Below are 27388 nucleotides of genomic sequence, written 5' to 3' on the forward strand. Positions count from 1 at the left end.
CGGGGGTTCTGTGTAAGGACGGGGTGCTCTGTGTAAGGACGGGGTGCTGTGTGTAGGGACGGGGTGCTCTGTGTAAGGACGGGGCTCTCGGAGCAGCGCGGCGCGGGGCGGTGCGGGTGCGCCCTCCGGCCGGCAGGCGGCGCTGCGGGCTGAGGCCGCTCCGTGCCCGCGGCGGCGGCGCTCTGTGTCGGGCGGCTCCGTGTGCCGGAGCTGTCCAGCACTTCAGCAGGGGCCGCGCCGGGGCCGCGCGGGAGGGGCCGCGGCCGGCGGGACCCCCGGCGCTCACCGGCACCCCCGGCACCCCCGGCACCCCCGGCACCCCCCGTGGCCAGCAGGGACCCAGCGGGGCCGGGCCCAGCGGGACGGCGGGGCGAGGTGAGGCGCGGCCGGGCCCGGGGCTGTCGGGCCGGCACCCGGCGGGGGTGAGGGGGGGGCCCGGGGGGCGGCGGGACCCCGCTGGGCACTGAGGGGAGCTCTGGGAGGTGCGGGAGGTGCGGGAGGACGAGGCCCCCCCCCCCCCAGCCGGTGATGCTCGCTGGGGGCAGGGGGGTGAGGACCCCCAGGGATGGGGACTAGGGGTGCGTTGCTCCTCAGGGGGCTGGGAATTGGGGTCTCCAAAGCGACATGGATGGAAGGGGTGGGTAAGGCGTGCATCGTATTGTGGGTTCTGGGACGGCTGGGGACCTCACCGGGAGGGGTGTGCCAGGGATGTCCCCCCGTGAGGTTAGATGCTCCTGGGGGTGTGGGATGGGGCGAGGAGTCTGGAGACGAGGTGCTTTTTGGGGCACGGGGGTCCCTTCAGGGACGTGGATGTGCTGGGGGCTCCCTGGTGCTGGGGGAGTGGCTGGGGGGGCACCCACATCCCTCTTTTCCATGCTGTGGGGAGCCAGGCTGGACTGGGACAGTGGGTGACCCTCAGCAGCAGGTTTTTGGCTGTGAAGGACGGGACAGTGCTGAGCCCTCAGCTGGTGCCTTGTGTGGTACAGGCGGGAGACGAGGCTGAGACAAGCCCCTGCCTCTGCTGCGTGGACCCCCAGGCTGTGCTGGGGAGGGTTTGGCTGATGAGATTTCAAACCCTGCGGGTGTTGCACGAGGGAAGGAGAGGGGCAAGGCTTGGCAGCGGGGAGCCACAGCAACGACTCAACCGCTCGTCTTTTGGGAGCGTTTTGTGTTTCTCCTTCCCAGATCAGGTCTGTCCCCAGGGATGTCCAGGCAGTGCCACGCAGGGGGCTGGTGGTGAGGGGTCAGGCCATGGCTCAGGGGGAGCAGGTGGCTTTCAGAGGACACAGGTTCGTTCATTCCCTCCAGAGCGAGATTTCAGACTGGATGTGTCTTGGTTTGCCTGTGTTCCCACTGCTGTAGGGGGGTCACCTGCGGGCTGGCAGCATTTGGAGGTGTCTCAGGTTGGTGAAAAATGTCAAGGACCTTCTCCAAGGGTGCAGGTGCTCATGCCCTGGTTGGTCTCCTTGCCCTGGCATGTGGATTCTTCTCTGGCAGGAGCACAGGGACACCCCTGAGGGGGGGAATTTTGGGGACAGTGTTTGTGTCCAAACACACATCGTCATTTCTCTGTCCCACTGCCGGCGTGGCCTCACACAACACCACCCTCTGTGTCTCACCTGCTTTCCCTAAATTCCTCTAGCATCCCACCTGCCTCCCCTTGCCCCAGGACTCATCCTGGCAACACGTGCAGGGAACGTCGGGGGCTTTCAGAGCCAGAAGTTGGGCAGATTTTAAGGGAACCTTTGGTCCTTGGTCGCTGTTGGGAATGGCAAGCAGGGGTTTTGCCAGGCAGAGGGGTGCAGGGGTCTTGGTTGGCTTTGTCCCTGGTGCCAAGAAAATGATGCTTTTTCCCTGGACAAAGGGTCTCATGCCCCAGGGGCCAGATCCAGTTGTGGGTGGATATGTGGCAGCGGGTCCTGGAGGCTGCTTGAAGAGGAAGCAGAGGGTGCTCACCCCGTATCTCTGGGCAGGGGATGCCTGCGGGGTGCAGGTCACCCTAAGGGCTTAGTCCTTATGCTGAGGGCCTGCCGGATGTGGGGGTCCCCAGTCCCTAAAGCCCTTTCTCCTCCTCCTCCTTCCTGTCTCCCAGCTCCCGTTTTCCCCAGCCAGGTGGCCCGTGGCTTATATAACGTGCTCAAACCCCGGAATAGCTCCTCCCGTTACACAACCACCCAGGCAGCCACGGGGGGGGATGGTGAGGGGGATTCCCAGCTGGATGCTCCCCCTGCACTGGCCGTGACCCCCCTATACCTGCAGCACTCAGCCCCAGGGGTTGTTCGCTGGGATTGTGTCCACATTGGGGAAGGTGACCTCATTGTGGCAGTCATCCCCCTGCTCCTCCATGTGCTCAATAATTGCTTTTATTTGTAGTAGAGTTATTACTCCCCTTCCTCAGAGGGGTGATGGGCCTCGGGCTGACTGTGCCTCTTCCTGACTCCTTGCCCAGCAAAGCAAATGGCCCAGGTGCAAAACCTGGGGCGGCTGTTTCCCCTCTCCATCCCCATTCCTTATTTAAGCACCTCCTGTTTGGGGTAGGTCTGGCAGGGCATTCCCAAGGGGATGAGGAAAGTGTGACCAGAGGGGCACAGGGCTGGGGATCCCATAGGAAAACCCATCACCTGGATCCACTGCCTCTCCACTCGGCATGGGGGGGATGTGCTCCTCCTTTCCCTCATCCCTGATTCAGGAATGGGGTCACCGCATGGGTCCTGGGGCTGCTTCCTATCGTGGTGTGACCCCTTTCCCACCAGCTCTTCTCCAGCCAGAGCTGAGAATGGAGCTTCTCAACAGCCAACAACCCAAGGGGTTCAGGCTGGGGGGGCTTCAGCCACGGCATTTTGGGGATGGGGGTAACTCCTGGCTCCTCATCCTCCATTGTGCCTTTTTCTCTGGATCTTCTCCAGGGGATCTCTGTGCCCACACCCCTGTGTGATGCTTGTCTGGTGGGGGGCCAGTCCCCAGGCTTGGCTCCCCCATCCCTACATCCCCAAGCCAGGAAGGAGCCCAGTTGCTTAGCAACTGTTTAGCTTCTCCACCAGCCTACTCATCTATTTTAAAATATATATATATATTTTTATATATGTATATATATATCTGCACAGACGTAGGTATGCACAAGCAGCTGCAGCTCCTGACCCCCTAGCCAGCATCCATATATTCTTTACTAATTGCTTTCAAGTCTGTGAGGTGTCAAATTTTGCTCGGGCAGCTGTAGAAAAGGATGCCCCGGGCTTGGGAAAACAGCGGTGGAAGCACTGCAAGGGCTGTCACCAACCCCTTCCCACTGCCCCTTCCCACGGGCATCGTCCCTGTGGCTTGGGACTGGAGGACAGCACTAACAAGCCCTGGAATGGCTGCACTTTTAAAGCTAGATTTGCCTTTTTTCCTTATTCTTGAAGGTCTGACTCATGGTTTTTGGCACTGGAAGGCAGCTCTGGAGAAGGTCAGCCCAATTAATGGCAGCAACCCCGGACTTTTCCTCCTTGTAACTCCAGCTGGGTGTTTAGAGGAGGCCGACTGCCTGGCCTCCTCTAAATAATATAAAAACATAAAAAATATGTTCTGGCATATTTTGTGTCCTGAAAAAAAAGATCCTCTCAAAGTGTCACCACGGCACAGACAGGGAGCAGCCTGGGATGGGGCTGTACGTGCTTGGGGACAGGGTTATGGTTTCAGTTGGTGGTGGTATGTCCTGATGAGATCCCAACAGGCAGGAGAACATGGGTACCACCCCTCTGAGCTTCTCTGGAGTGACTGGAGCATCCTCATCTCACCCGGGCTGTTCCTGGCGTGTTGGGGCCGAGCTCTGGCACGCTCAGTGCATGAGTGGTCCAGGGAGCCGCCGTGCTGGGCTCGCTGCCCACATCCCGTGCCCGCATCCCGGCACGCGGGCGCTCACGGCCGCCCCGGCTGGTGCAGCTGGATGTGGCAAGAATTAATGGAGCACCAGCCGGAGGCGGCTTTAATTAGCACCGAGGCACGGGGAGGGGGCAGGATGCCCGGGGACCGCTGCGGCCTTTCCCCAGCGAGAGAGAGATGCCGGGAGAGCATCCAGGCACTGCCGGCCCCCCCCCCGCTGCCATCCCCGCTCCCCCCGGGACGCGGCTCCATCCGCAGTACGGCGGCAGGGCCCTGCGGCGGCGGCTGCTCAGCGCCGGGGGCTGCGGGCATGGCCCGGGGGCTGAGCGGGGCCAAGGGGGGATTTCAGCAGAGCCGGCTGGGAAAGGGCTTGTTCTGGGCTGGGAAGTAAAAAGGCCAAAGCAGTTTGGTGAAATAACACTCTTTTCCCCATCATTTTGCTTCTTTCTTTTCGGGCTGGAGTTCTGAACCCGTGAGCTGGACAAAGCCCAGGTGGGACAGCCCCAGGGCTGGGACATGGGGACGGTCACATCCTGGGGCCACCCCACTCCAGCCCACAGGGAGTGAGCTCTGTTCACAGCTTGGCTGGAAACCAGCAGCCCCAAAATCTGGCAGGATGGCGGGGCTGAGCCTTGCACCCCAAGCTGGCAGGGTCTGGCCTGGCTGTGTGACAGGGGCACAGCACAGTGTCCGTCCTTCTGTCTGTCCTGGCAGTCACCGAGCTGGCACTGTGGGTGCCCAGGTCCTCCACACCTTGGGTGTGATTTAGCATGGCTGGGAAGGGAGGGAGAGACCCAGGCATGGGATGGAGGATGGTGGTGGAGGGTGAGGAGGAGAATAGAAAATAGGGATGAAGATGGAAGATGGGGATGAGGAGAGTGGAGAATAGGGATGAGGATGGTGAATGGGGATGAGAATGGTGGATGGGGATGGAGAATGGGGATGAGGATGGTGGATGGGGATGAGGAGGAGGAAGGGGATGAGGGGGAGGATGGAGGATGAGGAGGAGGATGGAATTTGGGGATGAAAGTGAAGATAGGGATGGAGGATGAGGATGGAGGATGGGGCATCTCTGAACACTTCCAAAAGCTCTAATCCAGGCATCAGAAAGCACCTGCAATCTGAAAAGCTGGATTGACCTCCCCAAGGCCCAAGGTGGCACGTGGGAGGAGGATCAGCATCCCAAAACACGTGGGCGAATGCCTGGTTAATATGGGAAGAGAGGGATTTGCTCAGAAGTCTCCAGCCCATGGTGCCAGGGGGTTTGAGCCCTCCTGGGTGGCAGTAAGGGAATTTAGGAGGTGGAAATGAATGCCAGCAGCTGTCTCCAGCTACATCCTGCAGCCTTTGGGAGTCTATGGAGACACAGAGCTCTCCCCAGGATGTCTCCTCTCCCTCTGGGCGAGGCAGCCGGGCAGCGGCTGCCAGTGATTGATGTTTTGTGGGTAATTACTGCAGATAATGAAATATTTAACCATCATCTTTATTATCGGGGTAGTGCTGAGCCAGGCAGGAAACCACTGCTGTTTGGACAGGGCTGTGCTGGGGAGTTTGGTGCTGGTTTTGGTGCTGGCAGAGCCGGGTGGTCCCTGTGTGGCGGCCGATGGATTGAGGTTGTGGTGGTGGCAGCCACTCTGTGTCTCTGAGCTGTCCCTTGTGGGTGCAGGGCATCGCTGGGGTTCTCTTTGCAGGGCAGGGAGAGCACAGACCCAGCTGGGGAGCATGGGCTCCCTCTGTCCTTGTCCCCATTGTCACCAGCAGTGTAGGGCTGGCTCTGTTTGGCACCCAGGGATTTTGCCTGGGGCCCCTTTGGAGAGCTGGGAGAGGGTTGTGGCTGGGTTTTTCCCATTCCTTTGTTTCCCTGCCCGTGCTGTGGCTGAGGCAAGGGGCTGGTAGCAGCTCCCATGGTGGATATTGCTCAGGGCTGAGAGGCCACTGGGATGTCCATCCCCAGTCTGGGTCCACCTTCCTGGCCCTAGGTGCAAGGGGGATTTCACCAGCTCCATCCTTTTCATGGAAACAGGGAGCATTTCCTGGTGGATCTGCACACCTCCCCCACCATGCAGCCTTCTCCCACAGGTACTGATCCAGCTGCCAGTTTATCTCCATCTACCTGCCCAGCTCTGTATCCCACACACTCTCAAGGTTTCTCAGCAATGAATTTATCCACTGCTGGGCTCAGGATAAAATGAATTCCCACTGGGGACAAGCAAGCAGAGGCTGCTGCAGGAAACATCCTCTCCTTTCCCCTCTCCTTCCCTGAGCCCCTCTCTGGGGGAAGGTTTCTAAGTGGGGAGCTTCCCCCTTTCCCTAATTTCCTTCCAGGTTTTTGGCTTCATGTCCTGATGGGAGAAAGAGGGAGAGGAGCCCCCAAGGCAGGTTTTCCTGCAGCATCTCTCTGGAGCCACCCTGGGATATGGAGGGGGCTGGGTTCAGGGTGGGCAGGGAGGGTTGAGCAGGGCTGTGGGGTGTCATGGGGTTTGAAATGTGGATGCTGCAGGCAAGGGGGGACCGAGGGATCCTCCAGGAGCAGGGATGAGCATCCAGGAGTGCAGAGCCCTGGCTGGCTCCTGCTGCACCAGCAGGATCCCCCCTGTGCCTCTGCGGAAATAAAGGCTGCTGGCTCCTCTCTGCGTGGTAGTAATGAAGGGAAAAAAATGGGAAAAAAGCTTTGTAATTAAGCACTCAGCTGCTGTCCTCCCTGGGCAGGCTTGTCAGGAGATAAATGACTGTGTGGGGTGGCCAATGGCAGCGGGAAAGTCAGGGATGTCCTTTGGGGATGCTGTGGGGTGGGAGAAGCCTTCTGGCCAGGTTGGGATCTCCACCACACCAGGGAGGGCTCCGAGGTGTTTCCTCTCCTCAAATAGCAAAGAAACATGGCCAAAGCCCCTCGTGGGTGATGTGCATTCCGACCCTGGCTCTGTCCCAACTGACATAGCCATGGAAAGCTCTGAATTGCCTGGTGTTCTGGTGGAATGGCACACTGGGAATGGCAAAACTTTCCTGGGCTCGAAACAGTGCGGATCAGTCCATGGTCCATCTGCCCTTCATGCCTCTACTGGGCTTAGGGATCCCTCCTCCCCTTGGCCAGTGTTTGCCCCATCCTCCATGGGCAGCGTATGGATTGGCTGCTTCCCACATAGGAGATGACGTGCAGCCAACACCCATCCTTGGAAAAGCCTCTCCAGCAGGATCCCTGGGATAGGAACACCTCAGAGAAGTGGCTTCTGGCAGAAGCTGCATCTCCAAGCCCAAATCCAGCTTGGAGAGTGAGGCAGGATGCTCTGCCTTTGCTCCTGGTCGTTTCTCTTTGTGTAAAACCCCTGTAAAGCCCAGGTGGTGCCTCTGCAGCCTGGTGGAGCTGGTGGTTAAGGCAGCAGCTCTCCAGTGGGAGCATCCCATGCTCGGGAGAAGGCTGGAGTGCTGGGCAGAGGCGCTGGGGCATGGCAAGACAACAGGGACAGTGAGGAATGGGTGCTCAGCCATGCGCAGATGGCCTGAGGGTGCTGAGACAGGGCTGTGTCTGTCTGGTTGATCCAGGAGATTTGGGAGCATCTCCTCCCTCAGGCTCGGGGAGCATCAGCCGGAGCCTCAGCATGGCAGTGCTGCTCGGGAATGGTTGTCCTCTTCCGAGGGGTTATTTTTGGAGCAAAGTGAGGACACATTGACTGTGGTGGTGGAAGGAGGAGGCAGAGACACGTGAAGGTGAAGGAGCAAGGAGAAGGCAGCGGGGCAGAAGCTGGTGGGGATCCTCATCTCCCCTTGCAGCCCGCACTGGGCCACGGCAGAGGGTTCCAGGTCATGGCCCAAGGGCATCAGTAGGTGTTTGCTGCCTGAGCCAGACATCAGGATGTCCCACGACTGCAACCAAACGGGCCAGTGCAGCTGGGAAATGCAAGGGGATATCTGAGGTCTTTGTGTCCATTCCCCTGCTGATGGGGACAGTGTCCCTAGAGGACTGTGAGGATGGATGCCTGCCCCTGCTCCAAACCCCCAGTGGCTGACAACGGGGTCCATGGGGCTGGGAGGGACCCCTGCCCACCTGTCCTGCTGCTGCTGTATAGTCCTGGCTCCCACAGACCCACACTTGGCCGGGTTTTTCCGGTATGAGGCTGGAGCAGAGCGTCCTCCTCTCTTTCCTGGGAGCTAGCCCTCTTAGCATGGTGATGGGAGTACCCACAGCCTTGCTTTGAGGATGAGGAAACTGAAGCAAGGTGCAGGGAGATCTCCCAGTCACTGTCCCCACCAACCTGCTTTCAAGACTGATTTTACCCTCAGGTCCTTAAAAGGTCTCCTCGTTGTCGTGGGGTGAGAGGAGAACCAGGGCAGGGACTGACCCTGACTCTTTCTCTCCCTCCCAGGTGATCATGGCTCTCTACAACAATGGGGCTGATGTGCCTTCGCCCCAGGAAGCCTCCAATGGCTTCCCCCAGCCCGGTGCCTCAGGAACATGGCACAAGGGCGAGGAGGAGGTGCGGCTGGTGGAGCCCAGCATGGTGAAGAAGGCTCACCGGGAAATCCTGGACCATGAGCGCAAGCGGCGGGTGGAGCTGAAGTGCATGGAGCTGCAGGAGATGATGGAGGAGCAGGGGTGAGTGGCAGGGACATCAGGGTTGGGATCCTTCTGACCCGTTTGCACCTTGTTCTCTCCCTTTAAAATGTACCTTGATGTGGCAAATGTCCCCATTTGGAAGTTAAGCCACTTTTGGGTGAATCAAACAGCTTTGATGGGTTGGTCTGTGGAGGGAAATGCCTCCAAATAATGCAGACCTAGGAGTTCATCCACTTTCCCTGCTTGGAAGTTTGGGATCCCAGCTTGTCCTGCAGGTAAAGCTGAAGCAGGAAGGAGGGGTGAAGTTTCTCATGGTTGCACAAGTCATCAGTGCCACCTACCCTGTGCCCCACCTGCCTGGATTGTGAGATCCCAGAGGAGAGCTGTCATTCGGTCACAGGAGAGGCTGTTTTGGGGCTTCATTTTGTCCCGTCTTCCTTCTCCTCCCCAGTTTTGGGGCGATAGGACCCCCTGCCCCCATCCTGCCAATGCCATGGCCAGGCACTGCAAGCTGCTCCCCAGCCTTTGCTCTCCCCTTGGGAAACAAAGGGCTACGGAAAAACCCAAGGGGCTGAAGAACATCCCTTCCTGGGTGGGCAGAAGGGACTGGGGGGCCAGAAAGGAGACCCCCCCATCCCTGCCAGACATGGCTGTGCTGTCTCTGGCAGCAGCCAAACATCCTGATCCCTCTGACAGCTCTCTAAAACCTGATGGGTGGAGCAAATTCTTCGGCACACTTGGGTAGACGGGGACTGGTATCAGCTGGGAGCTGGGGAGAAGGAAAATGGGTTGAGGGAAGGCTTCGCCAAGGCTTTCATTAAGAGTGCGAGCGTGACCTAGAATTAAATTGTCTCACACAGACTGGAATAATGATTGTGCCTAATTTGTCATTATGGAAATAAATAAGGCTGACCTGGCACTTTGGGGAGCCCAGAGCCTCCTGTCGGGTTCCCGAGCTCTAGTAGGGATCTTACTACTGGTAGTATCATTACTGCAATGGGTAATAGCAACACTGCAACCAGGATTGTTGTTATTGCTATAATTGCTTTGCTGTTATTAAGGCTATTAATAACACTGATGATGGCGATACGCCGAAATGATAATATAATTAGAGTAATAATCTTGGTCAACCTGCTTAATCCTCCGCCTGCTCTTCCCCTCCACACAGGGGCTTTCCAGCGGGGGTTCCATGAGAAGGGATTTGCACCCCTGAGGTTTCTGCCTGGACCAGGGGCAGCCTCCTGGCCATGGCCTTGGGGGAGTTGTTGATGAGGGCAGACCCCCAGGATGGATGTGAGTGTCAGCAGAGGGGGTTCTGCAGGGATTTTAGCACTCCCTTGTTTCCTTAAAGGCGGATGGCCCCTCCTGCCTGCGCTGTAGCTCGCTCCAGGCTGCCTGCAGCGTTATTCCCTGCCTGCAGGCTGGATTCCTCGTGCAGAAAAGAAGTGTCAGCAAATTTTCTTTCTTTCCCAAATCCATTCTGTATGTTAAATGCAAAAGGAAACCCCCTCCAGCGGGGTTATAAGCAGCACCAGGGGAATGCAGGAAGGAAAGGGCTGGTGCTGCTCCTGCCTCCAGCCCTGGATGTGGTGGGGAGTTCCTCACCTTGGCCTTCCCCCACAGATTTGCTAATGGCCCAGCTGCAGTGGCCCATCTGTCACCTCCTGTTTGCCCTCATGTCCCCTCTCCAAGAGCATTGGCCATGTTCTTAATATGCTGCAGCAAATGCTCATCTCGGGCAGACATCTTCCTGCTGCTGTGGGCTGGCTGATGTCCATGGGATGGCCAGGGCCGGCAGCTCCATCCTTGTGGGGTGGCCACTCTGCCCAGCTGGGTGCACTGCCATCAAGGGAATGGAGCAGAGCAGCATTTGGGGGTGCTGCCCTGGTTTTGAGGTGCTGCCTCCATGCCCTGTTATCAGCCTTCCTTCTGTGTGGAGTCTGGCTGGGGAACTAATGAGAGCCTTTCAGTGCAAATGGGTTCATTAATATTAATTCCCCTCTCCTCGCTGTTTCCCTGCACGGACACTGCAAGGGGGGTTGGTGATGCCACGTGCCTCTCTGCACCCAGGGCACCCAGGGGCACCCAGAGCACTGCAAGGGGCATCACTGTCCCCAGCACGGGCTGTGTGAAGTGACAGCCTTGGGGGCCACAGGGCTAGGCCTGTCTGTGACATCCAGTTTTCTGAGCTTGTGACAGCGATGCTGATGGGATGTGATGGAAAGGGTGGGCCATGAGCAGCCCCTGTAGAGGCTGTGGGTGAGGGCAGGGACACACACACAGAGTCCGACTCCTTCCGTCCTAGTGTGGCAGCAAGGTGGTGTCATGGAGTCCCTCTCCCTTCACCCTCTCCCCTGGGATGATGCTAAGAGCATCATGTCTCCACCACATCCCTCTGTTGGGATGTTTTTAGTCAAGGAAAATGCTCAGGTGCCCTTGTGCAGCCACGGGATGTGGCACAGGACCACCTGCCTGCCCAGGGCTGTCACCTGTCCCTTCCCAGGGACACCTCGGGGACGGCGGGAGCGCTGTGGTTTGCAGTGGCTGTTCTCAGATGCCAGGACACAGTGATTAGTGCCTCTCGTTAATAACCCTGCAGCGGCCTGAGTCAGCACTCGGCGTTAGTGCAGAGCTGGCACGGCTGCCGGGCTCCGGAGCATCATGGGGACAAGCAGGGGGAGGTCGTGATGGGACAGAGATGCTGGGAGTGAACCCCGGAATCAGCAGCTGCAATGGTGACACTGCCAAGTTTGGTGGGGACTTGCCCCAAAGCCTGGGCAGTCACAGGGAATGGCAACCTCATGGTCATCCTTTTCTTTTCACCCTTCCTGAGGTCCCTTCCTCTGCCAAGCACTTCTGGGAGAAGCAGACAGGAGAAAGGAGGGCATAGAGAGTGGTGGCAGGGGACTGAGCAGAGCTCCTGCTGTCCTCCAGGCCCCTGTCACCATGTCACCACTCCTTTTGACTGGCCCCTTAGGCCACGTGTCGCTCCCAAAGGTATAGAAGTCCTCAGCAGGTCCATGGGAAGCCCATGTTCCAATCACAGCAGCCCAGACCATGTCTTTGCCCATCCAGGTACTCCGAAGAGGAGATCCGGCAGAAAGTGGGGACCTTTCGGCAAATGCTGATGGAGAAGGAAGGTGTGCTCACCAGGGAGGACCAGCACGGGCGCCAAATGTAAGTCAGGCAGCTTCCAGTTGGTCCCTCTGTGCGTCTCATCCCAGAGAGGCACATCCTGGATTGCCTGAGTATCAATGGGTGGATGAGGGTATGTCTAGGCCTGACTGGGTAGGTGGATCTACAGGAAGAGGGTGTAGAGAGCATGGATGGATGGATGGTTGTTGGATGTGAGTCAATGTTTGATTTGATGGTTGGGTGGTTGGTTGATTGGATGGTTTGTTGGTTGATTTGATAGTTGGTTGGTTGTTGGTTGGTTCAGTCAGCTGGAGGCAGGATTTGCCCCTCTGAGGCAGTATCCTACCTCTGGAGAGCTTAAAGGTTATCCTGCACTGGCCATTTGGAGACCTCTGGGTGCTGTGCAGAGGCCAGCATTGCAATGCTCCTGTCCCAGATGAGGAAACCCAAGTGCAGAAGGTCTCAGTGCTTGGCTCGCCCCGGCCAGGGGCAGGGACCCCCTGCAAGAAGCTTCTCCAAGGAGCTCCTGCACTGTTCCTCTGTTTCTAATCACTCCTCACAGTGATTGTGCCTGGTCCTAGGGGGCTGCATCTGCTCTGGAAGGGGACTTAGGGCTCAAGTTTGGTGTCCAAAGCAGCCCAGCTCCTGCTGGGGACACGCCAGTTGCTGCTCCTGCCCTGCACAGGACTGTCCCCAGCCTCAACAAGGTCCACTCCAGCTCGATGGTGATTTATCAGTGCAATGCTTAATGGCCCAGGCAGCATGGCTGGCCCGGCGTGCACCATCCATCAGCCTGGAAACCAGGTCACTTGGGACAGGAATAGATGCTGCAGGTTCACTGAATATTAATGCTTCATTAGGGTCAGGAAATCAGGGCGAAGAGGGAGGCAGGGAAGCCGTGGCAGCAGGGAGAGCCTTCCTCACACCACTCTGCTGGCACGCCAGGCAGGGAGGGACACAGGGACATGGCTTGGGCACATGGATGGGGCACATGGGCTTGGGACAGCATGAAACATTCAGGATCCTCCTCCAGGCAGGAAAAAACACAAGGCATGGGGAAAACCAACCTGCCCAGGTCACTGAGCATCATGCCTGAGGTGTTAACAAGTGGCCTTTGCTGGTGGGGGCAGGAGTCATCTCCAGGGCATCTTCCTGGCAGTCTCGTTAGGGCCAGCACTGTAACGAGCACATGGGGAAGCCAAAGGTGCCTTAAGGTTACCCAGGCAGCCCTGGCTGTCACCTTTACAGGCTTGGTTTTGCAAAACGAAGGGTAATCATTAAAGATTAGCCCCAGGGCTATAAATAATAGTGCTGAGCTGGAAGGAGCAGTCTCACAGCAAAGGATTGCTCGGAGGAGAGCAAAGCCGGAGGCACTTGAGGAAGCTGGTAGGAGCTGGGTCCAAAGGAGCTGGCTCTTCAAGCAGCACGGATCTCAGCTGCTGGAGGATGTCCTATGTGCCAAAGGTCTGTGCTGCATGAAGAGGCTGAACAAGAGGGTTAAATAAGCTTTAAATAAAGAGCATCGGCGCTTGTGGCGGCTGGGAGAGTGCTCAGCAGAACATCTCGTGGGCTGGTCCTGCTCCAGCACCGCTCTGGGCTTTTACCACTCAGTCCTTAGCTGCCGGGACTGTGAGTCTGAACCAGCTGGTCCTGTTTCAAAGCCAGTGTGAGAGCTCAGCATCATCTGCATAACTCCCCAGGGCAAACTGAGGCGTGGAGCAGAGCTGTGACCACCTGAGTCCCCGGCTTTGCTCTTTGTGCTCTCCCAGCTCCCGTCTCCGTGTGCACAGCTCGGTACAGCCTGGTCCCCAAGGAGAAGGGCTTGATGGACAGGCTGGTGGGATTGCAGACAAAGGCGAGTGTGTGCTGGGCAGGGAGGGATAATTGGAACAGCACAAGGCTGGTCTTGAGCTGCTGAGCACAGCTAATGGGTGAGATGCTGGCAGCAGGCTCTGGTGTGGAGCACTGCCTGCTCACGGAGCAGAGACACACGCAGGGAATTATCCCCGCTCACTTCTCTCTTTGCCTCTTTCTCCCCCTTCCCATGGTAGGGTGGGTGGTTGAAAGGCTGTTCCGACCCTTGGGACATGGCCAAAGCAGAAGTCACTTGGAGAGGACCCAGAAAGCCATGGCTGTGGCACAGCAGGGAGCCCGAAACCCGCTTGAGCGATCGTCCGTGGTTAGGGGGAGGGTGTCTCGTGTGTAGTTTCGGTCCAAGACATTTCTAATTAGGTTAAACAGCCCATGGGCTGCCTGTGGCCAAGGATGCCAATACGTGCCACTGTCAGCTCTGCAGTCTGGGACTGGGAGCTTCGCTTTGCTCAGGCACTGGCCAGGCTGCCAAGGGACTGATCCTGTGGGGCTGCATTTCTCCACCAGCGTTGCTGACTGCTCGCCTCAGGGCTGGGAAGGGCAGAGGAGCCCACATCAGATTTCTGAGAGCAAATCTCCCTTGGGAAGCAAACACCTGGGCTGGTGTGGTGCTGTGCACCCTCCGAGCCTGTCCCCATCTGTTAAGTTTCCCTCCAGAGCACCTGGATGTCCTTGTCCCTCCATGGGTGAGATGTCCTACATCCCCCAAGAGCAAATAAGAGGCTCCCCATGGGGTTTGCTCCTGGGGCTGATGGCAGAGCAGGACCAGGGAGGTGAGGGCAGCAGGGAGAGGTTGGGCAGGGACTCCTGAGACTGTCCTAGTCCAGCTGCCAGGCCTCTGCCAAGCCCTGCCCACAGCCCCGGTAGTCAATGGCAACCTCATGCCGGTTTCCATGGCAGTTGGAAAAATTAATGCTGATGAAGTCACTCAGGAGAGAGAGGAGACCCTGATGGCTCTAGGCATGATGTCCCCCCACCCCTTCTTCACCTGGCCCCTAGGAGGGACACTGACCATTACCTGCCCGAAGCTCCAGTGCTGGGCTGGTGGCACCGTGCAGTGCTGGCCTCAAAGCCAAGGACATCCTGAGCAGTTCCCACCTAAATTTCCTGCTCTTCTGCCAGCTCCTCTCACTCTTATCCAGCCCTGCCACCCACCTAGGCTGACCCAGCCTCCTGCTCAGCCCCAGCACTTGAGCAAAGCCAGAACGGGCTCGAATGAGGCTTAGGCTGGACCCTGTGGGGAGATGGTGGCCCGAGTCTCACGGTGTCCGTGTGCCAGCCTAGTGGGGATCTCTGCAGGGATTGGAGCCACAGGAAGACCCTGAGCAGACCTGCACCCTGGCGCTTCGCTGTGTGTGGACATCAAGGGACATGACCAAGGTCCCCTGGGGATGCTGCGGCAGAGGGAATGTCCCCCAGCCCCTGTAGCTGCATTGGGGCTGCCCCAGCTGCTCTGGTGGGAGACAGGGAACAGGGATCCCCAAATGAATCCTGTGCTTCCTCCTTTGGCAGTGTGATAGAAAACCACCGCGGGGCGGATGGGGAGGAGTACGCGGTGGAGTATCCCGACTACGGAGAGGGCTGCCTGCTGCAGTGCGACTGCTCGGCCGAGTGCTACCGCGAGGACAGCGGCCACCGCGAGTACAGGTGTGCACAGATTTTGGGGACCTGCTGTGTGCAGGGTCCCCATCCAGGGACACAGAGGCCAGGGGCCTGTCCCTTCTTCTTTGCCCAACCTTGTCTGCTGTCTCCCACAGGCTGAAAAGACGCTCGAGCAGCTCCACTTCTCCTCCACCCAAGAAGAAAAAGAAGAAGAAATCGGGTCACCGCCGGAGCCGGTGAGTCCCTGGCTGTCCCTGTGCTGTCCCCTCTCTCTGGAGGGCAGCTCAGCTCCCAGCTCAGCCTTTCCAGGCCTTGGAGGGGCAAGTCGCTCCACTTTGGGGGGCAGTACATCCCTGAATGTGCACCCTTAAGAGGTGCAATGCATCTGCATGTACTGATACTGCAACACGCACACGTGTGTGCACACCCCCACTGCATGCACTGCTGGGACCTTGCCTGGTCCATGTGGGGAAGGAGCTCGCTGCCACAGGGCACAGCACCAGGCAGGATATGGCTTTGTGAAGGGTCCATCTACCCACAACCTCACCACTTAGTACTGGCTGTTTGGGCAGGATGCTGTCCCTAATGTCCCTTTCTTCTCTGCCTTTCCCATGGCAGCAAAAAGAGGAAACCCGGCTCAGAGCGCAGGTGAGTGACCACTGGGCTGGGTGGGCTGCGGGGTCCCCTCTGGGCTTGCAAGGCCACTGAGCACAGACTGGCTTCTACCACCCACTGAAATCCCACTGGGAATTGGCCACCTTGTCTCCTGTTGGAGGCTGTGGAGCCCACGAGGTGGCAATGAGACACAGCAGGATTTGGGCATTCCAGAATTGCAGGCAGCCAGAGCCCTTCTGCCAAAAGTCCCTTTCTGTCCCCCAGCCCAAATCCCCCAGGAAATAACTGCCATGTGATGTTCGTGCATCCCATGGGGTGGTCCAGGGAAAGCAATGTGACTGGGGGTGGCGGGACCAGACTCCCCTGGGCCAGGGGGAAGAGGCTGGGGAGTCCCTCGCTCCCTGCTCAAGGGCACCCACTTCCCCTCTAGCTGTGACAGCTCTTCACCCATCCGAAAGGAAAAGAAAAAGAAGACTGGAAAGAAACACAGACGTGACAGGTAGGATGGACATGACAGCAGGCTGGGGACAGCAGGGGTGGTGGGGGATGGTGGGGCAGGTTGGGACTGCTCAGGCCCTTGGGCTGGGGTGGGATTTAGACATGGATAGTGATGGAAGTTCATGGGGCCATCACCTCCTTACAGCCACTGTCACCTGCCCCATCCAGTGGCCCACCTCGGGGCCATCCCCCTGTCCTTCTCGTCATCTCTGGACACTGCCCAGCCTTTGCTCCCTGCTGGCCAGATCAGTGTGTCTCCTTCATCTCTGCCTCCTCTTCATCCCTTAGGTCTGAATCGGGGTCACGAAAAAAGAGAAGACACAGGTAAGAGTGACAGCTGCCAGGAGCCACCCCACTGCCACCAGCTGCCAGCTTCCCCTGCCAGGGACCCCCTGTGTCCTGCCCTCCTGCTGTCCCCCTCCCCTCTGCCCATCATGATGGACCCCCTCACCCCACAGCTGGATGCTGCTGGGTGTCCTCCTCCCTTGGACGTGGCACAGGGCCACTCTGGCTGACTGTGGAGTCCCACATGGCCCTGAATGTCCCCCAGGGGAGAAGGGGGGACCCCAGGCAGCCGTGGCCAGGGCAAACCTTGACTGTTGCCCTGCTCTGCAGATGCCCTCTGCCCATTTTAGGGTGAAAGAAGTGAAAAACAGACAAAGGGTGCCAGAGAGGGTGCAGGGCAAAGCAAGTGTGTGTGTGGGGGGTGACAATGGGCCCGAGCCCTGAGGATGCTGAGCAGAGCCAGTACCCCCCTTCCCACTGCCACTCCCTCCTGCCTGGCCTTACCAACCTGCACCTGACCCCCCCCAAGCCATCTGGGATCCCCGCCGCGCTTTGAACCTCAATGCAGCCCAGCTCCAGACCAGGCAGGTCCTTCCCCTCGCTCCTCCCGCAGCCTCGGTGCCTCTGGGGGGGCTGGGAAAGCCACCCCCAGGTGCTGCCCCCGCTCCCACGTCTGCAGCTTTCGGCTCTTCCCGCAGGTCCCGAAGCCCCAAGAACAAACGGAAAGAGAAAAACAAAGAGCGCAAGAGGTGAGGGGCCGCGCTGGCGGGGGGAGCGGGGCTCTCTGTGCCCCTGGGTGTCCCCCGCGGCGGCTCAGCCTGTCCCTCGGCCCCCGGCCGCCCTCTCCGCAGGTCCCGCAGTGAGTCCCCGGCCTGGCGCTCGCACCGCCGCAGCTCCTGCAGCTCCCACAGCGCCTCGCTCTCCTCCGACGACAGCGGCTCGAAATCCCCCGGCAGGTAGGGACAGTCCGGGACCCCCGTCCCCACCACCGCAACAGCCCCCAGCCTCCGCAGTGGGACCCTGTGGGGTAGAGGACAGGGACAGAGATGTCCTTGTGATGGACACCCTAATGTGGTGGAGGGCGGGGAGGTGGGAGGCGGAGGAGTCCCAGCGATGGGGACCTTGGAGGATGGAGGGCAGGAAGTGGGTGGCAGAGGTGTCCCAGGGTTTGGGACCCCGGGGGATGGAGGGCAGAGGCAGGTGGCAGAGGTGTCCCTGAGATGGGTATAGAGGGGAGTGGGATGGTGCTGCAGCACCTCTGCAGGGTTTGGGAACATGGTCCCCAGACGGGGTTTCAATTTTTAGCTAAAGAAAGCACAAAGAGCCACTTCTAACCCCATTTCTGGCCTCGGCAAAACCTGGGCTGCAGCCGGCGGCTCTGCCGGAGCCGGGCCAAGGGTGGGACCGGGCTCGGGGCCGGAGATGCCGGCACTGACGGTGCGGTTCCCCTCAGGCTGAGCCCCAAGCGCCGGCAGGATGGCCCCAAGGGCAGCAGCGCCCGCTCCAGCCGCAGCCCGTCCTCCCCCTCGCCCCAGCGCTCGGCCTCGCCGCACCAGAACGGGCACAAGGGCAGCGCCCAGAACGGCCGCCACAGCCACGGCGCCCCGCTCCCGGAGCCCTCGGATGTACGTAGGCTTTTCTTGGATCACTCTTCGCTTCCCTCCCCTCCTCCCTCCACAGGACTGCCCCCCTGCTCTCCTCTCCCTTCCTTCCCCACTCGCTCGGCTCCCCGCCCTGCCCAGCCGGAGCACACGGGGGAGATGTGGGGTGCGGGTTGCACCCTCCCAGCACTCACCAACCCCGCGCTGGGTGCGCGGTCTCCCTGGGGGAGCCAGACCATCACCTCAAGGCAGGGATCAGGGCAGCCAACAGGTCATCCCTCCCCCAAAGCCACAGGTCGCCCTGCGGATGTCGCCCCCCCGGGATGATGGCTTGGCAGGCCAGCATCACCTGCCAGGGTCACCACGGGGCTCAGCACCCCCCTGAGATTGATCCTAGACAGCCAAGAAATGGGAAAAGCAGGAAAATTCTTGTTTCCCCACCAACCCCAGCTCTCCCTAGTGCCAGGGGGCCAGCACCAGTGCTGAGGACCCCAACACCCGGTCTGGCCAAATTAGGGTTTGGAGGGGATTTGATGCTGGATGCTCAGATTTTAGGATTTTGAGGTCTCCGTGGCAGGTGACATTGGAGCTGAGCATCCCCAGCTCTGCCTCAGCATCCCAAGGGTCTTGGTGAAACCTGGGGGGCTGCTCCCTTGCTGGGTGGGGCAGAGCCCTAACCCAGCGGACCCAGGGGGCCAGCCCCAGTTTAACCAGTGCTGGGATGATGAGGAGCCTGCTTTGGCTAATGGGGGGCTGGAGGCAGTGCTGAGTGAAGGCAGGGCACTGCAGAACTCCACCGATGGGGCCCACGCAGGTCCCCACTTGCCTCAGACTTTATTCCCACAGGTGAGGTCCTGCAGGGATGCTCCTGGGCTGACAGCACCCAACACTGACACCCCAACACCTGCAGGGCCTGGGACACCCCGGAAAACGGGGCCAGGACCCCCCCAAACCCACACCCACGTCCCCTTCACCTTCCCCAGCCCAGCACCCCCCAGCAGCACCCAGCACCCTGCCCACCTCTCGGGGCACCTCTCTGCTTTCTTCTTTCCTGTGGTTTTGGCTGGGGCGTGGGGGGGTTCGGGTGCCGAGGCGCCGCCCCCCAGGCGCCCGGCTCGCCCCGCTCTCCCCCTGCCCACCCCAGCATCGCCGCCGAGCTCCCTTGGCTCCCCGGCACCAGCGGGACTTTTCTCCAACAACTTTCTCTCTCTCTCTCTCTCTTTCTCTCTCTTCTTTCTCTCTCTGGTTTCTATTTTTTGTTTTTTTTTCTTTTTAATCCCATCTGTGTTTTTCTTTAGCCTCCCATTTGAAAAAAACCCAAACGGTAATATACACTTCCATTTCTTGCTCAGCAGAAGCAGGGAAGAGGGGGAGGGAAGGGCAATGAAACGTGCTTTTTTTTCCCTGCCCCCTTGTTTTAGTTTCCTTTCTCATGATTTCTTTTCTTTTCCCTTGTGATGTACAGAAATGCAAACGATATATATTTCTCTTATTTTTATTTCCCCCCACCCCGTCGTCGTCGTGTTGTTCTAGAATTTTTTGCTTTTGTGTGTGTTAATGTGGAGAAGAAAAAAAAAACCAAAAAAACCAAAAACCCTGATGTGTTTCCTAAATATTTACGACCGCTGAACATTGTATTTCCATTTTCTATATTTTGAAGAAGGAATTTAAAAGGGAAGAGAACCCAGCAGCTCTACACTGCAAAGGGAGCGAATTTTTCCTCCTCAAATTGGCAACTGCCCGGTGTCCTCAGCTGGATCCTGCTGCCGTGGGGATGGTTTTCCTCCCCGGCTGCAGGATGAGGTTATCCAAGCACCCTGTGGTCATCCTGCATCCCGACAGGATGAGTGCTGAGCATCCTCGGTACCCAGCCCCCTCCTCACCTCCTGCACACCCCCCAAAAGCTCCGGGCTCAGCCCATCCACCGGGTGAGCTGTGCCCACCCCAGCACCCCCAGAGCCGCCGGGAGCCAGGGGTGCCCCGGGGCGCTGCGCGGCGTTGCCTTCCCTTTTAAATACCCAGTCCTGTCTCCATCCATCCCTGCTGCCTTCCCAGCCTTCCTCCTGGGTCTCTCCTCCTCCTCCTCGCCCACACGCACCCTCCAGCCCCTCTCTCTCTCTCCGGTTTTCTTTGGGCCAACACAACCCAACATCCCTCGCCGTGTCCCACCTCCATCCATCGCCTTCCCTGCATGTTATCCGGGACTTTGCCATGTTGTAGAGTGACTTTTTAAGACTGAACCGCAGCCTGATCGGGTTACAGACACCAGCCAGCCACCCCCCCGCGGCCACCCCGCTCGGCGGCCGGCCGCAGCCTTTCCATTGAGAAACAAACAAACAAACAAACAATAATTCTAAAAAATAATAATAAAAATTAGAAGCTAAAGAGACCAATTTTAAAAATAATTTAAAAAATTCTAAGCAAAGCAAACGGGATTAGCCGAGGGGTCTGGATCGCCGTACTAAAGAGTCCTTGTCTTTTTCCCATTCTGCCCTCCAAATGTGGAGATTATTGTTTTCTTTTTTTATTATTGCATTCCTGTCACTGCCAATTCCGAAGGTAGGTATTTCGTCCACCTCTGCACGTTCACTTCTGCAGATGAGCCTGTTGAAAAGCACCGTAGCTTGATTTAATGTTATTTTCTCTTTCTTTCTGACTTTCTTTCTCTTTCTTTCTCACTCTCCTTCTCTGTCTCTCATTTTGTCTCTTTTTGGTGGCTATATATAATTTTTTTTTTATTTGTATGGTTTTTTCCCGGTTAGCTGCAAAGCCATGCTCTTCTCTTATGTTCTTTATTTTTACTTTTTTTTTTGCCCTGTCCACGTAATATTTTTTTCTTTCTTCCCCCCTTTTCTCTTCCCCGTCTCCTCGTGCTGTCGGTAGAATGCATTTCTGTGTCTTTCAGCCCTCTGAATTTGTGTTCGTTTCCATTCAGAGGCCGAGCACGGCTGTTCCCTTTCAGTCCCCCATTAGTGGCCGGGTAATGAAGGCAAATACAATTAGGGAGAAATAGGGGCAGTGGCCAGGGGTAGAAGTGGGCACAGGGGGTTTTGGGGTGGACGGATGGGGCAAGGAATGAGAAATTTGGGGAGATGCGTGGGTTTAGCCCCTCTTCAGGGAGGCTGCAGTGGGGAAAGGTTTAAATCTTCCTGCCTGGAGAGAGGCAGGTCCAGGGCATCCCGGTCTGCGAGGGGCAGGGGACAGCATCCCTGCTCTGGCTGTCCCATCCCCACAAGTGCCCAGTGTGTGTTTTCCCTTTTAGGCTGAGTCTTTGCCAGTTTGGGTTTATTTGGGATGCTTTTACCTTCGTTGCCTTCCTGCACTCCAGGGCAGGAGACTCCAGGGTTTGGGTGGGAGCCCTGCATCCCGCAGCCCGAGCCCACGGCATGGCCAGCCAGACCAAAAACGCCACCCTGGGAAAGAGGAAACCCCTCACTTTCTCTCTTCATCGTCCTCTTCTTCTTCTTCATCTTCTCTGCTTTAATGTTCCTCTCCTGGGATGCGGGGCTGGGCATGGGCTCCACGGATCCCCCATTCCAGGGCTGCTGCATCCCCCTGGAGCAGATCCATGTCCCCCAGTGCTTGCAGGGCAGCCGAGCAGGGCTGATCGTCACTGCCAGCCTCCCCCTCGCCGCAGCCATTGCAACAGCAACGGATTTTTAATAAAAACCCCAAATCCCCCCATTTTGGCTCCAGCTTGCTGCTCTGTGGCTGGAAGGATTGGCTTATCCATGGGGACAAGGAGGTGATGGGTTGTGGAGCAGTCTGGGATGCTCAGGGACATGGAAACCTTGTGTCCCTTTTGCAGCATCTTCGTGGTGGTCCCCAGAATCCCAACCCTTCACCCTGGCCCTTTCTTTTTTTGGGGAGAAAAGTGGCATTTAGAACACAGTGGGATGGGTGGAGAGAGCCTCAAGGATTCACTGACTATTCATTGGTGTATTTGGGGCAAGGGGATGACGAGGAATTGGGGTCACCCGCCCTGGGCATGGTGGCACAATCCTGGAACCATCCCAATATCCCTGAACCCCCTTTGATCTCCTCAGCTGGACTCAGCGATGCCCTGTGCAGGATTCAGCCTTCCAGGGATTCTCAGGGACCTGGCACTGGGCTGTGGCTGGGGGAAAGGAGACCCCAAAGCTCCCTGAGCTGGGGTTTGCCAGCTCAGTCAGGACTGGTGTTGCAGGACCTGTTCCCACCTATCTTTTTGGTCTCGTGGTGTTTGCAAAGATGGGGGAAACACCCAGGCAGCGTTTGTGGCTCAGAGGAGCTCAGATATTTGGGAGCCTCAGGTCTGGGCAAAATCCCCTGAAGTCTCAGTGAGAACCTGGCTCAGGGCTTGGCCACGGTGGTGGCCCCAAGGTTTCCCCTCCCCGTAGGAGAAGTGAGTTGGTTTGTTTTATTTCTCCTCTCTCTGGCTCTGTCTCTGTCTCTCCTTCTTCTCTCGCTCTTTCTTTCTCTCTTGCATTTTTGTGAATCTAATGATGCACTTATATTGCCCCGCTTTTCCCTTCTCTTCATACCTTACCTACTAAAGGAGGAAATGCCACTTTTTTGGTAAGTGGATGTTAACCAAGAGGGACTTAAAAAAAAAAAAACATATAATGGAAAAAATAAAAAAATAAAATAAAAAAAAGGAAGCAGAAAGCAAAATCTGTGTTGAGTGCTGATGAGGACTTAGCAGTTCCCTGCAGAGTCACAGCTAACAGCTCAATGCGTGTCCCAGGAAGAGCTCAGAGACATTCGTTTATCTCAGTAACGAGGACATTTGTGAAGTTTTGCTTTGTTTTTTATTTATTTATTTTTATTATTTTTTTTTTAAATTTTGATTTGATTTGGATGGTTTTTCTTCTTTCTTTTTTGTTGGTTTCTTTTATCTCGCCCCTCCGGCCCCCTCCCCTGCCTTGCCCTCCATTGTCGCTCTGTGCCGTTTTTTCCTCGTTTCTGGATTTGTTTTAAGCCGAAAGCCGTACTATCGATAAAAACTACACGTATCAGAACATATATCTCTATATATGTGCATGCCTCTGTGTGAGCAGACCCCATCACCTCCGGCCCTCTTTGGTTCGATCCCTTCCCCTCGGCTCAGTCTGATTTACTCTCCCCCACTGCCCCACCTCCCCTCCACTCATCTTTTCTTTTTTCCCCTATTTTCCTCCCTTCGTTTGGGTTTTATCCCCCTTTTCCCTTCCCCTTTCTCGGTCGGGGCGGGCGGGCACCAGGGTTTGCTTTATCCCCTCTCCAGGTGGTTTTTGTTTTGGGGGCGGGATGTTTCTTTCCCTTCGAGCTCTCCCTCCCCGACGACTTGGGGCTTTCTTGGATTTATTTTCCTCCCATCCCACCCCTTCCTTTGGGTTTTTATTACGATTTAAGTTGAGTTATATTTTTTTGGCGTTTTGCATGCGGAGGTTTGCATGACCCACGTTGTTGAGGGCGAGAGGAAGGTGCAGAGTAGCGTCTGTGTAGCCTGCCTTATGCGATGTGCATTGACGTTGTGATCTGCGCCCCCGGCCCGGCGCCCCCCGTTAAAATCCCCTTTCTCCTTCTTTCTTGTCTTCTTCCCCCCCTTCCTCCTCTCCCTCCTTCTCTCTCTCTCTCTCCCCCCTTGCCAGAGGCCGGCCTCGGCGTCCCCCTCTCCGCGGGCTCACGGCAGGACGGAGCCGCCGTCCCCCCGCACCCGGGGGGGCCGACACGGCGCCCGCAGCTCCCGGTCGCCCACGCCGGAGCGGGCCAAGCACGGCCACCGGCATCGCTCCCGCAGTGCCTCGCCGCCGTCCCGACACCGCGGCCAGAGCAAGGGGCGGCCTCCTGCTCCCCGGGAGCCGCCGCCGCCGCCGCTCAGCCCCGCCGGCTACAGCAGCGACTCGGAGGGCTCGGCCGGCTCCCACCCCTACCACCCGCCGGCCGGCCCCGACAGGAACCACGGCGCCCACGGCAAGAAGTAAGGGAGCGCCCGGGATGGGGTCCTGTCATCCCTGCCGGGATATGGGTGCTGGGCTGGTATGTTCGGGGTGCAGCTCCCTGCGGGCGCCTGAAATCCATCCAGGCAAAGTTGTGGGGGAACAGAGCTGGGTTGGGATGCTCAAGGGATGGGGATGGGAATAGCGATGGGATGGGGATAGCCACGGTGATGGCAATGAGGATGAGTTGGAGTTGGGAATGGAGATGGGGACAGCCACGGGGATGGTGATAGGGAAAGGGTGGCCTTGGGGCTAGGGATGGGGAAAGGGGAGAGCCACAGTGGGTCAGTGCTAGCACACTGTGGGAAGGGTCATCCCCGCAAGGGATTATCCCAATGCGAAGGGCAGTGCCTGGATGGCAGCATGGGATTACAGGGTGCGGGATCCCAGGCAGATGAAAGCCCTGGGCCTTACAGTCAGGGATGTAGCCCAGGCAAAAACTGGCGTCATGCAGGTGTTCCCTATGGGAACCTGGGGTCCCTGGCTGCCGTGAGGACACCCTGCCAGCCAGGACGAGGTGCGAGGCAGTGCTGGTATCTGCTTTCATAGGGTGAAGGAGCGGCACCACCGGGGCCGGCCCAACAGCAGCTCGGAGTCGTCAGCCAAGCACTCCCGGCACGCCTCGGAGCGCAGGAAGAGCCCGTCCCCCAGTCCCGGCCAGCGCAGCAGCTCCTGGAGCTCCAGCGGCTCCCTCTCCAAGTCCCGCTCCCGCTCCCGGGAGAAGAGAGCAGCACGCAGCCGCTCCCGCTCGCCCTCGCCGAAAAAGCCAGCCAGCAGGTCAGGCCCGGGGGGACAGGGGCACGGGGCACACCGCGGGTGCCAGCAGCGGGCTCACAGGGCATCGCGGCTCAGGGTGGTCCCGCCTGCCCTGGGGCTCGGGGTGTGGTAACAAGTCATTGTTGGTCACACTGGAAACGCCAGCCCCAGGTGGGAGTGTCACCCGTGCAGGGAACTGCTGTCACAAGGTGGCCCTGCGTCCCACACGGGACCCCAGCCCATTCCCTGACCCTTCTCCTCCTCCTCCCCGGGGTGTAGAGAGAAGGACAACGAGCCCCGAACACGTCACGGTGATCCCGATCCCGCCCGCGCCCGGCGCCGCTCCAGGAGCTACTCCCCCATCAGGAAGCGGAGACGTGACTCCCCCAGCTTCATGGAGCCCAGGAGGATCACCAGGTGGGTCCTGGCGTGCGGCAAAGGCTCTGCCACGGCCGCTGGCACGTCCCGGGCTGAGCTCTGCTGCCAGCTGACCCCAAAGGATGCGTGGGTGCCTGGGTGGGCGGATGGATGGATGGATGGATGGATGGATGGATGGATGGGTGGATGGATGGGTGGATGGATGGGTGGATGGATGGGTGGATGGGTGGATGGATGGGTGGGTGGATGGGTGGATGGATGGATGGTTGGATGGATGGACAGATGTACAGATGGATGGATGGATGGACGGATGGATGGACAGATGTACACATGGATGGATGGGCACACGGATGGACAAAAGCAGATCTGTGGATGCACAGATAGCTCTGAGGATGGCTGGCTGAATCAGCTGGCCCAGACAGATGGATAATCACGCTGCCTCCAATACTGTGACCTTCTGACCTCTTCCTATTTTGAGGCATGAAAACAGGAATTAATTTTAATCCGCCTGTGCGTATTCCAGCAATACGCACGTCCGCAATCACATCTCTCCTGCCCTCCAAAAGCTGGTGTCTCCTCCTTGGGATCCTATTGCCTCAGGATCCTGGGCTGTAAGACAGGCAATATTTCGTGCCAGACGAAACACTGTGTGCATATGTAGCACCTCGTTAAGATGCAGCGCTGGTGGCGGGGCCGTGCCGAGCCGAGATTACCTCCTTCCTGACCTATTTGTCTCTCCCACTATCAGCTGGGAGATCGGGGGGGCTGGATTGTCAGAAATCAGCTCTGTCTCACTGTGGGAGGGATTTTGTTTTGCCTGGGCAAGACTGGAGTTGTCAGGAGGGAGGACAGGAGAAAGGACAGGAGGAACACTGCAGAGCCCACGGGTTAGAGCTCCCGCAGCTCTCCCTGATGGATGTCCTGGAAAGAAAATGGGCTGGGAAAACTGCTCCCAGCCCAGCCCAGGTGCCACTGGCTGGTTTTCCATCCCTCCTGCTCCATCCTGGTTTTACCAGGATGTCCCCAGGAAGGTGGCAGGGCTTGGCTGGAGAACACAGCCCATGGTCCCTGTGAGGACTGTTCACCCCATCCCCGTCACCATCCCTGGGATGGATGGGGATGGCAGACCCCGCTCTGCTCGGGGTTCAGGAGGAGCAGAGCCATTTCTGTGAGGAGTAGAGGATGCTGTGGGGAGGGGGCAGCCAGGGAAACACCCCCAGTCCCGCCTGCCTGCCCCATAGCCCAGCCAGATGCTCCAGGGCTTTTCTTTGCCCTCCTGCCCTGTCCCCAGTTCCCATCACCCCCCCTCCATCACGTGGTCCTCAGTGATGCCAACTTCTCCTTTTCCATTTCATCCCAAGGTCCCTCTCGGAGAGCATCGCCGCCAGCCTGGCTCCCAGGGTAACCTTCCCCCTTCCTCCTCCTCCTCTTCCTCCTCCTCTTCCTCCTGGACCCCTCTGTGTCTCCTCACACCTTAGGATGCCCTCGGCACCCAGCCGCTCTCTGGTCCCACTAACACCAGGCTGGGAGAAGGGACAAGGGGCCGACTCCTGGTGTCGCTGCCCCCTGTGTCCCCCCACCCCACTGTCCCCGTGCTCCCCGTGTCCCTCCTCATCCTCAGGCGCCAGCGGGCCGCAGCTCGCCTCCCGCTAATCCCAAACGTCTCTTTTTCAGCAGCTTTCAATCTTTGGTGTCTGGGAAACACAAAAGCCACATTAACCTGCTCACTTTCTGCCCTCGACGCTGCCTAATCCAGGACTAACACCCCGGGGGAGGGGGCCGGGGAGGAGGAACGGGATGGATGGAAGGGGAGGTGATGCCGGGTGGCCGCATCCCGGTCCGAGCCCGGCCGCCGGGATGCTTGGCTGCCCTGGGTGGATGCTTGGCCATGCCGGGGGTCCAGCGCCGGACCCCCTTCCCCGAGCCATGCCGGGGGCCTGACTCAGCTTCCCTTTTCCATTTGCAGCGCCCGCAAGCGTCCCATCCCCTACTACCGGCCCAGCCCCTCGTCCTCCAGCTCGCTGAGCACCTACTCGTACAGCCGGAGCCGCAGCCGCAGCTACGACAGCTACAGCTCCAGCCGCAGCCGCAGCCGGACTCGCAGCCCCCCCAGCCGCTCCCGCAGCCCCAGCCGCAGCCCCAGCTACAACAGCCGCAGCAGCTCGGAGAGCGCCGGCTTCTGAGCCCCCCCGGCACCCGGCCGCAGCCCCCCGACAGCCCAGCTCTGCCCCCTCCATGCCACCTGCGCCCCCAGAAGGGACGGGACCACCGGG

At 58.5% G+C, this 27388-nt stretch overlaps 1 protein-coding gene across 1 annotated transcript; it reads left to right on the forward strand.

Annotated features, from left to right (window-relative positions):
- Positions 1-268: 268 nt before the first annotated feature.
- On the forward strand, positions 269-27387 carry SRRM3 (serine/arginine repetitive matrix 3). The gene is made up of 15 exons (XM_048324513.1): positions 269-375; positions 8223-8452; positions 11489-11590; positions 14933-15067; positions 15178-15258; positions 15641-15670; positions 16068-16136; positions 16424-16459; positions 17119-17169; positions 17272-17376; positions 17874-18045; positions 23634-23962; positions 24531-24758; positions 25017-25154; positions 27082-27387. Exons 2-15 carry the CDS (start codon positions 8229-8231, stop codon positions 27296-27298), a joined length of 1917 nt encoding a protein of 638 aa, XP_048180470.1. The 5' UTR covers positions 269-375; positions 8223-8228; the 3' UTR covers positions 27299-27387.
- The last annotated feature ends 1 nt before the right edge of the window (position 27388 follows it).

Source organism: Corvus hawaiiensis, chromosome 20, assembly GCF_020740725.1.
Source record: "Corvus hawaiiensis isolate bCorHaw1 chromosome 20, bCorHaw1.pri.cur, whole genome shotgun sequence".
Lineage (NCBI taxonomy): Eukaryota > Metazoa > Chordata > Aves > Passeriformes > Corvidae > Corvus > Corvus hawaiiensis.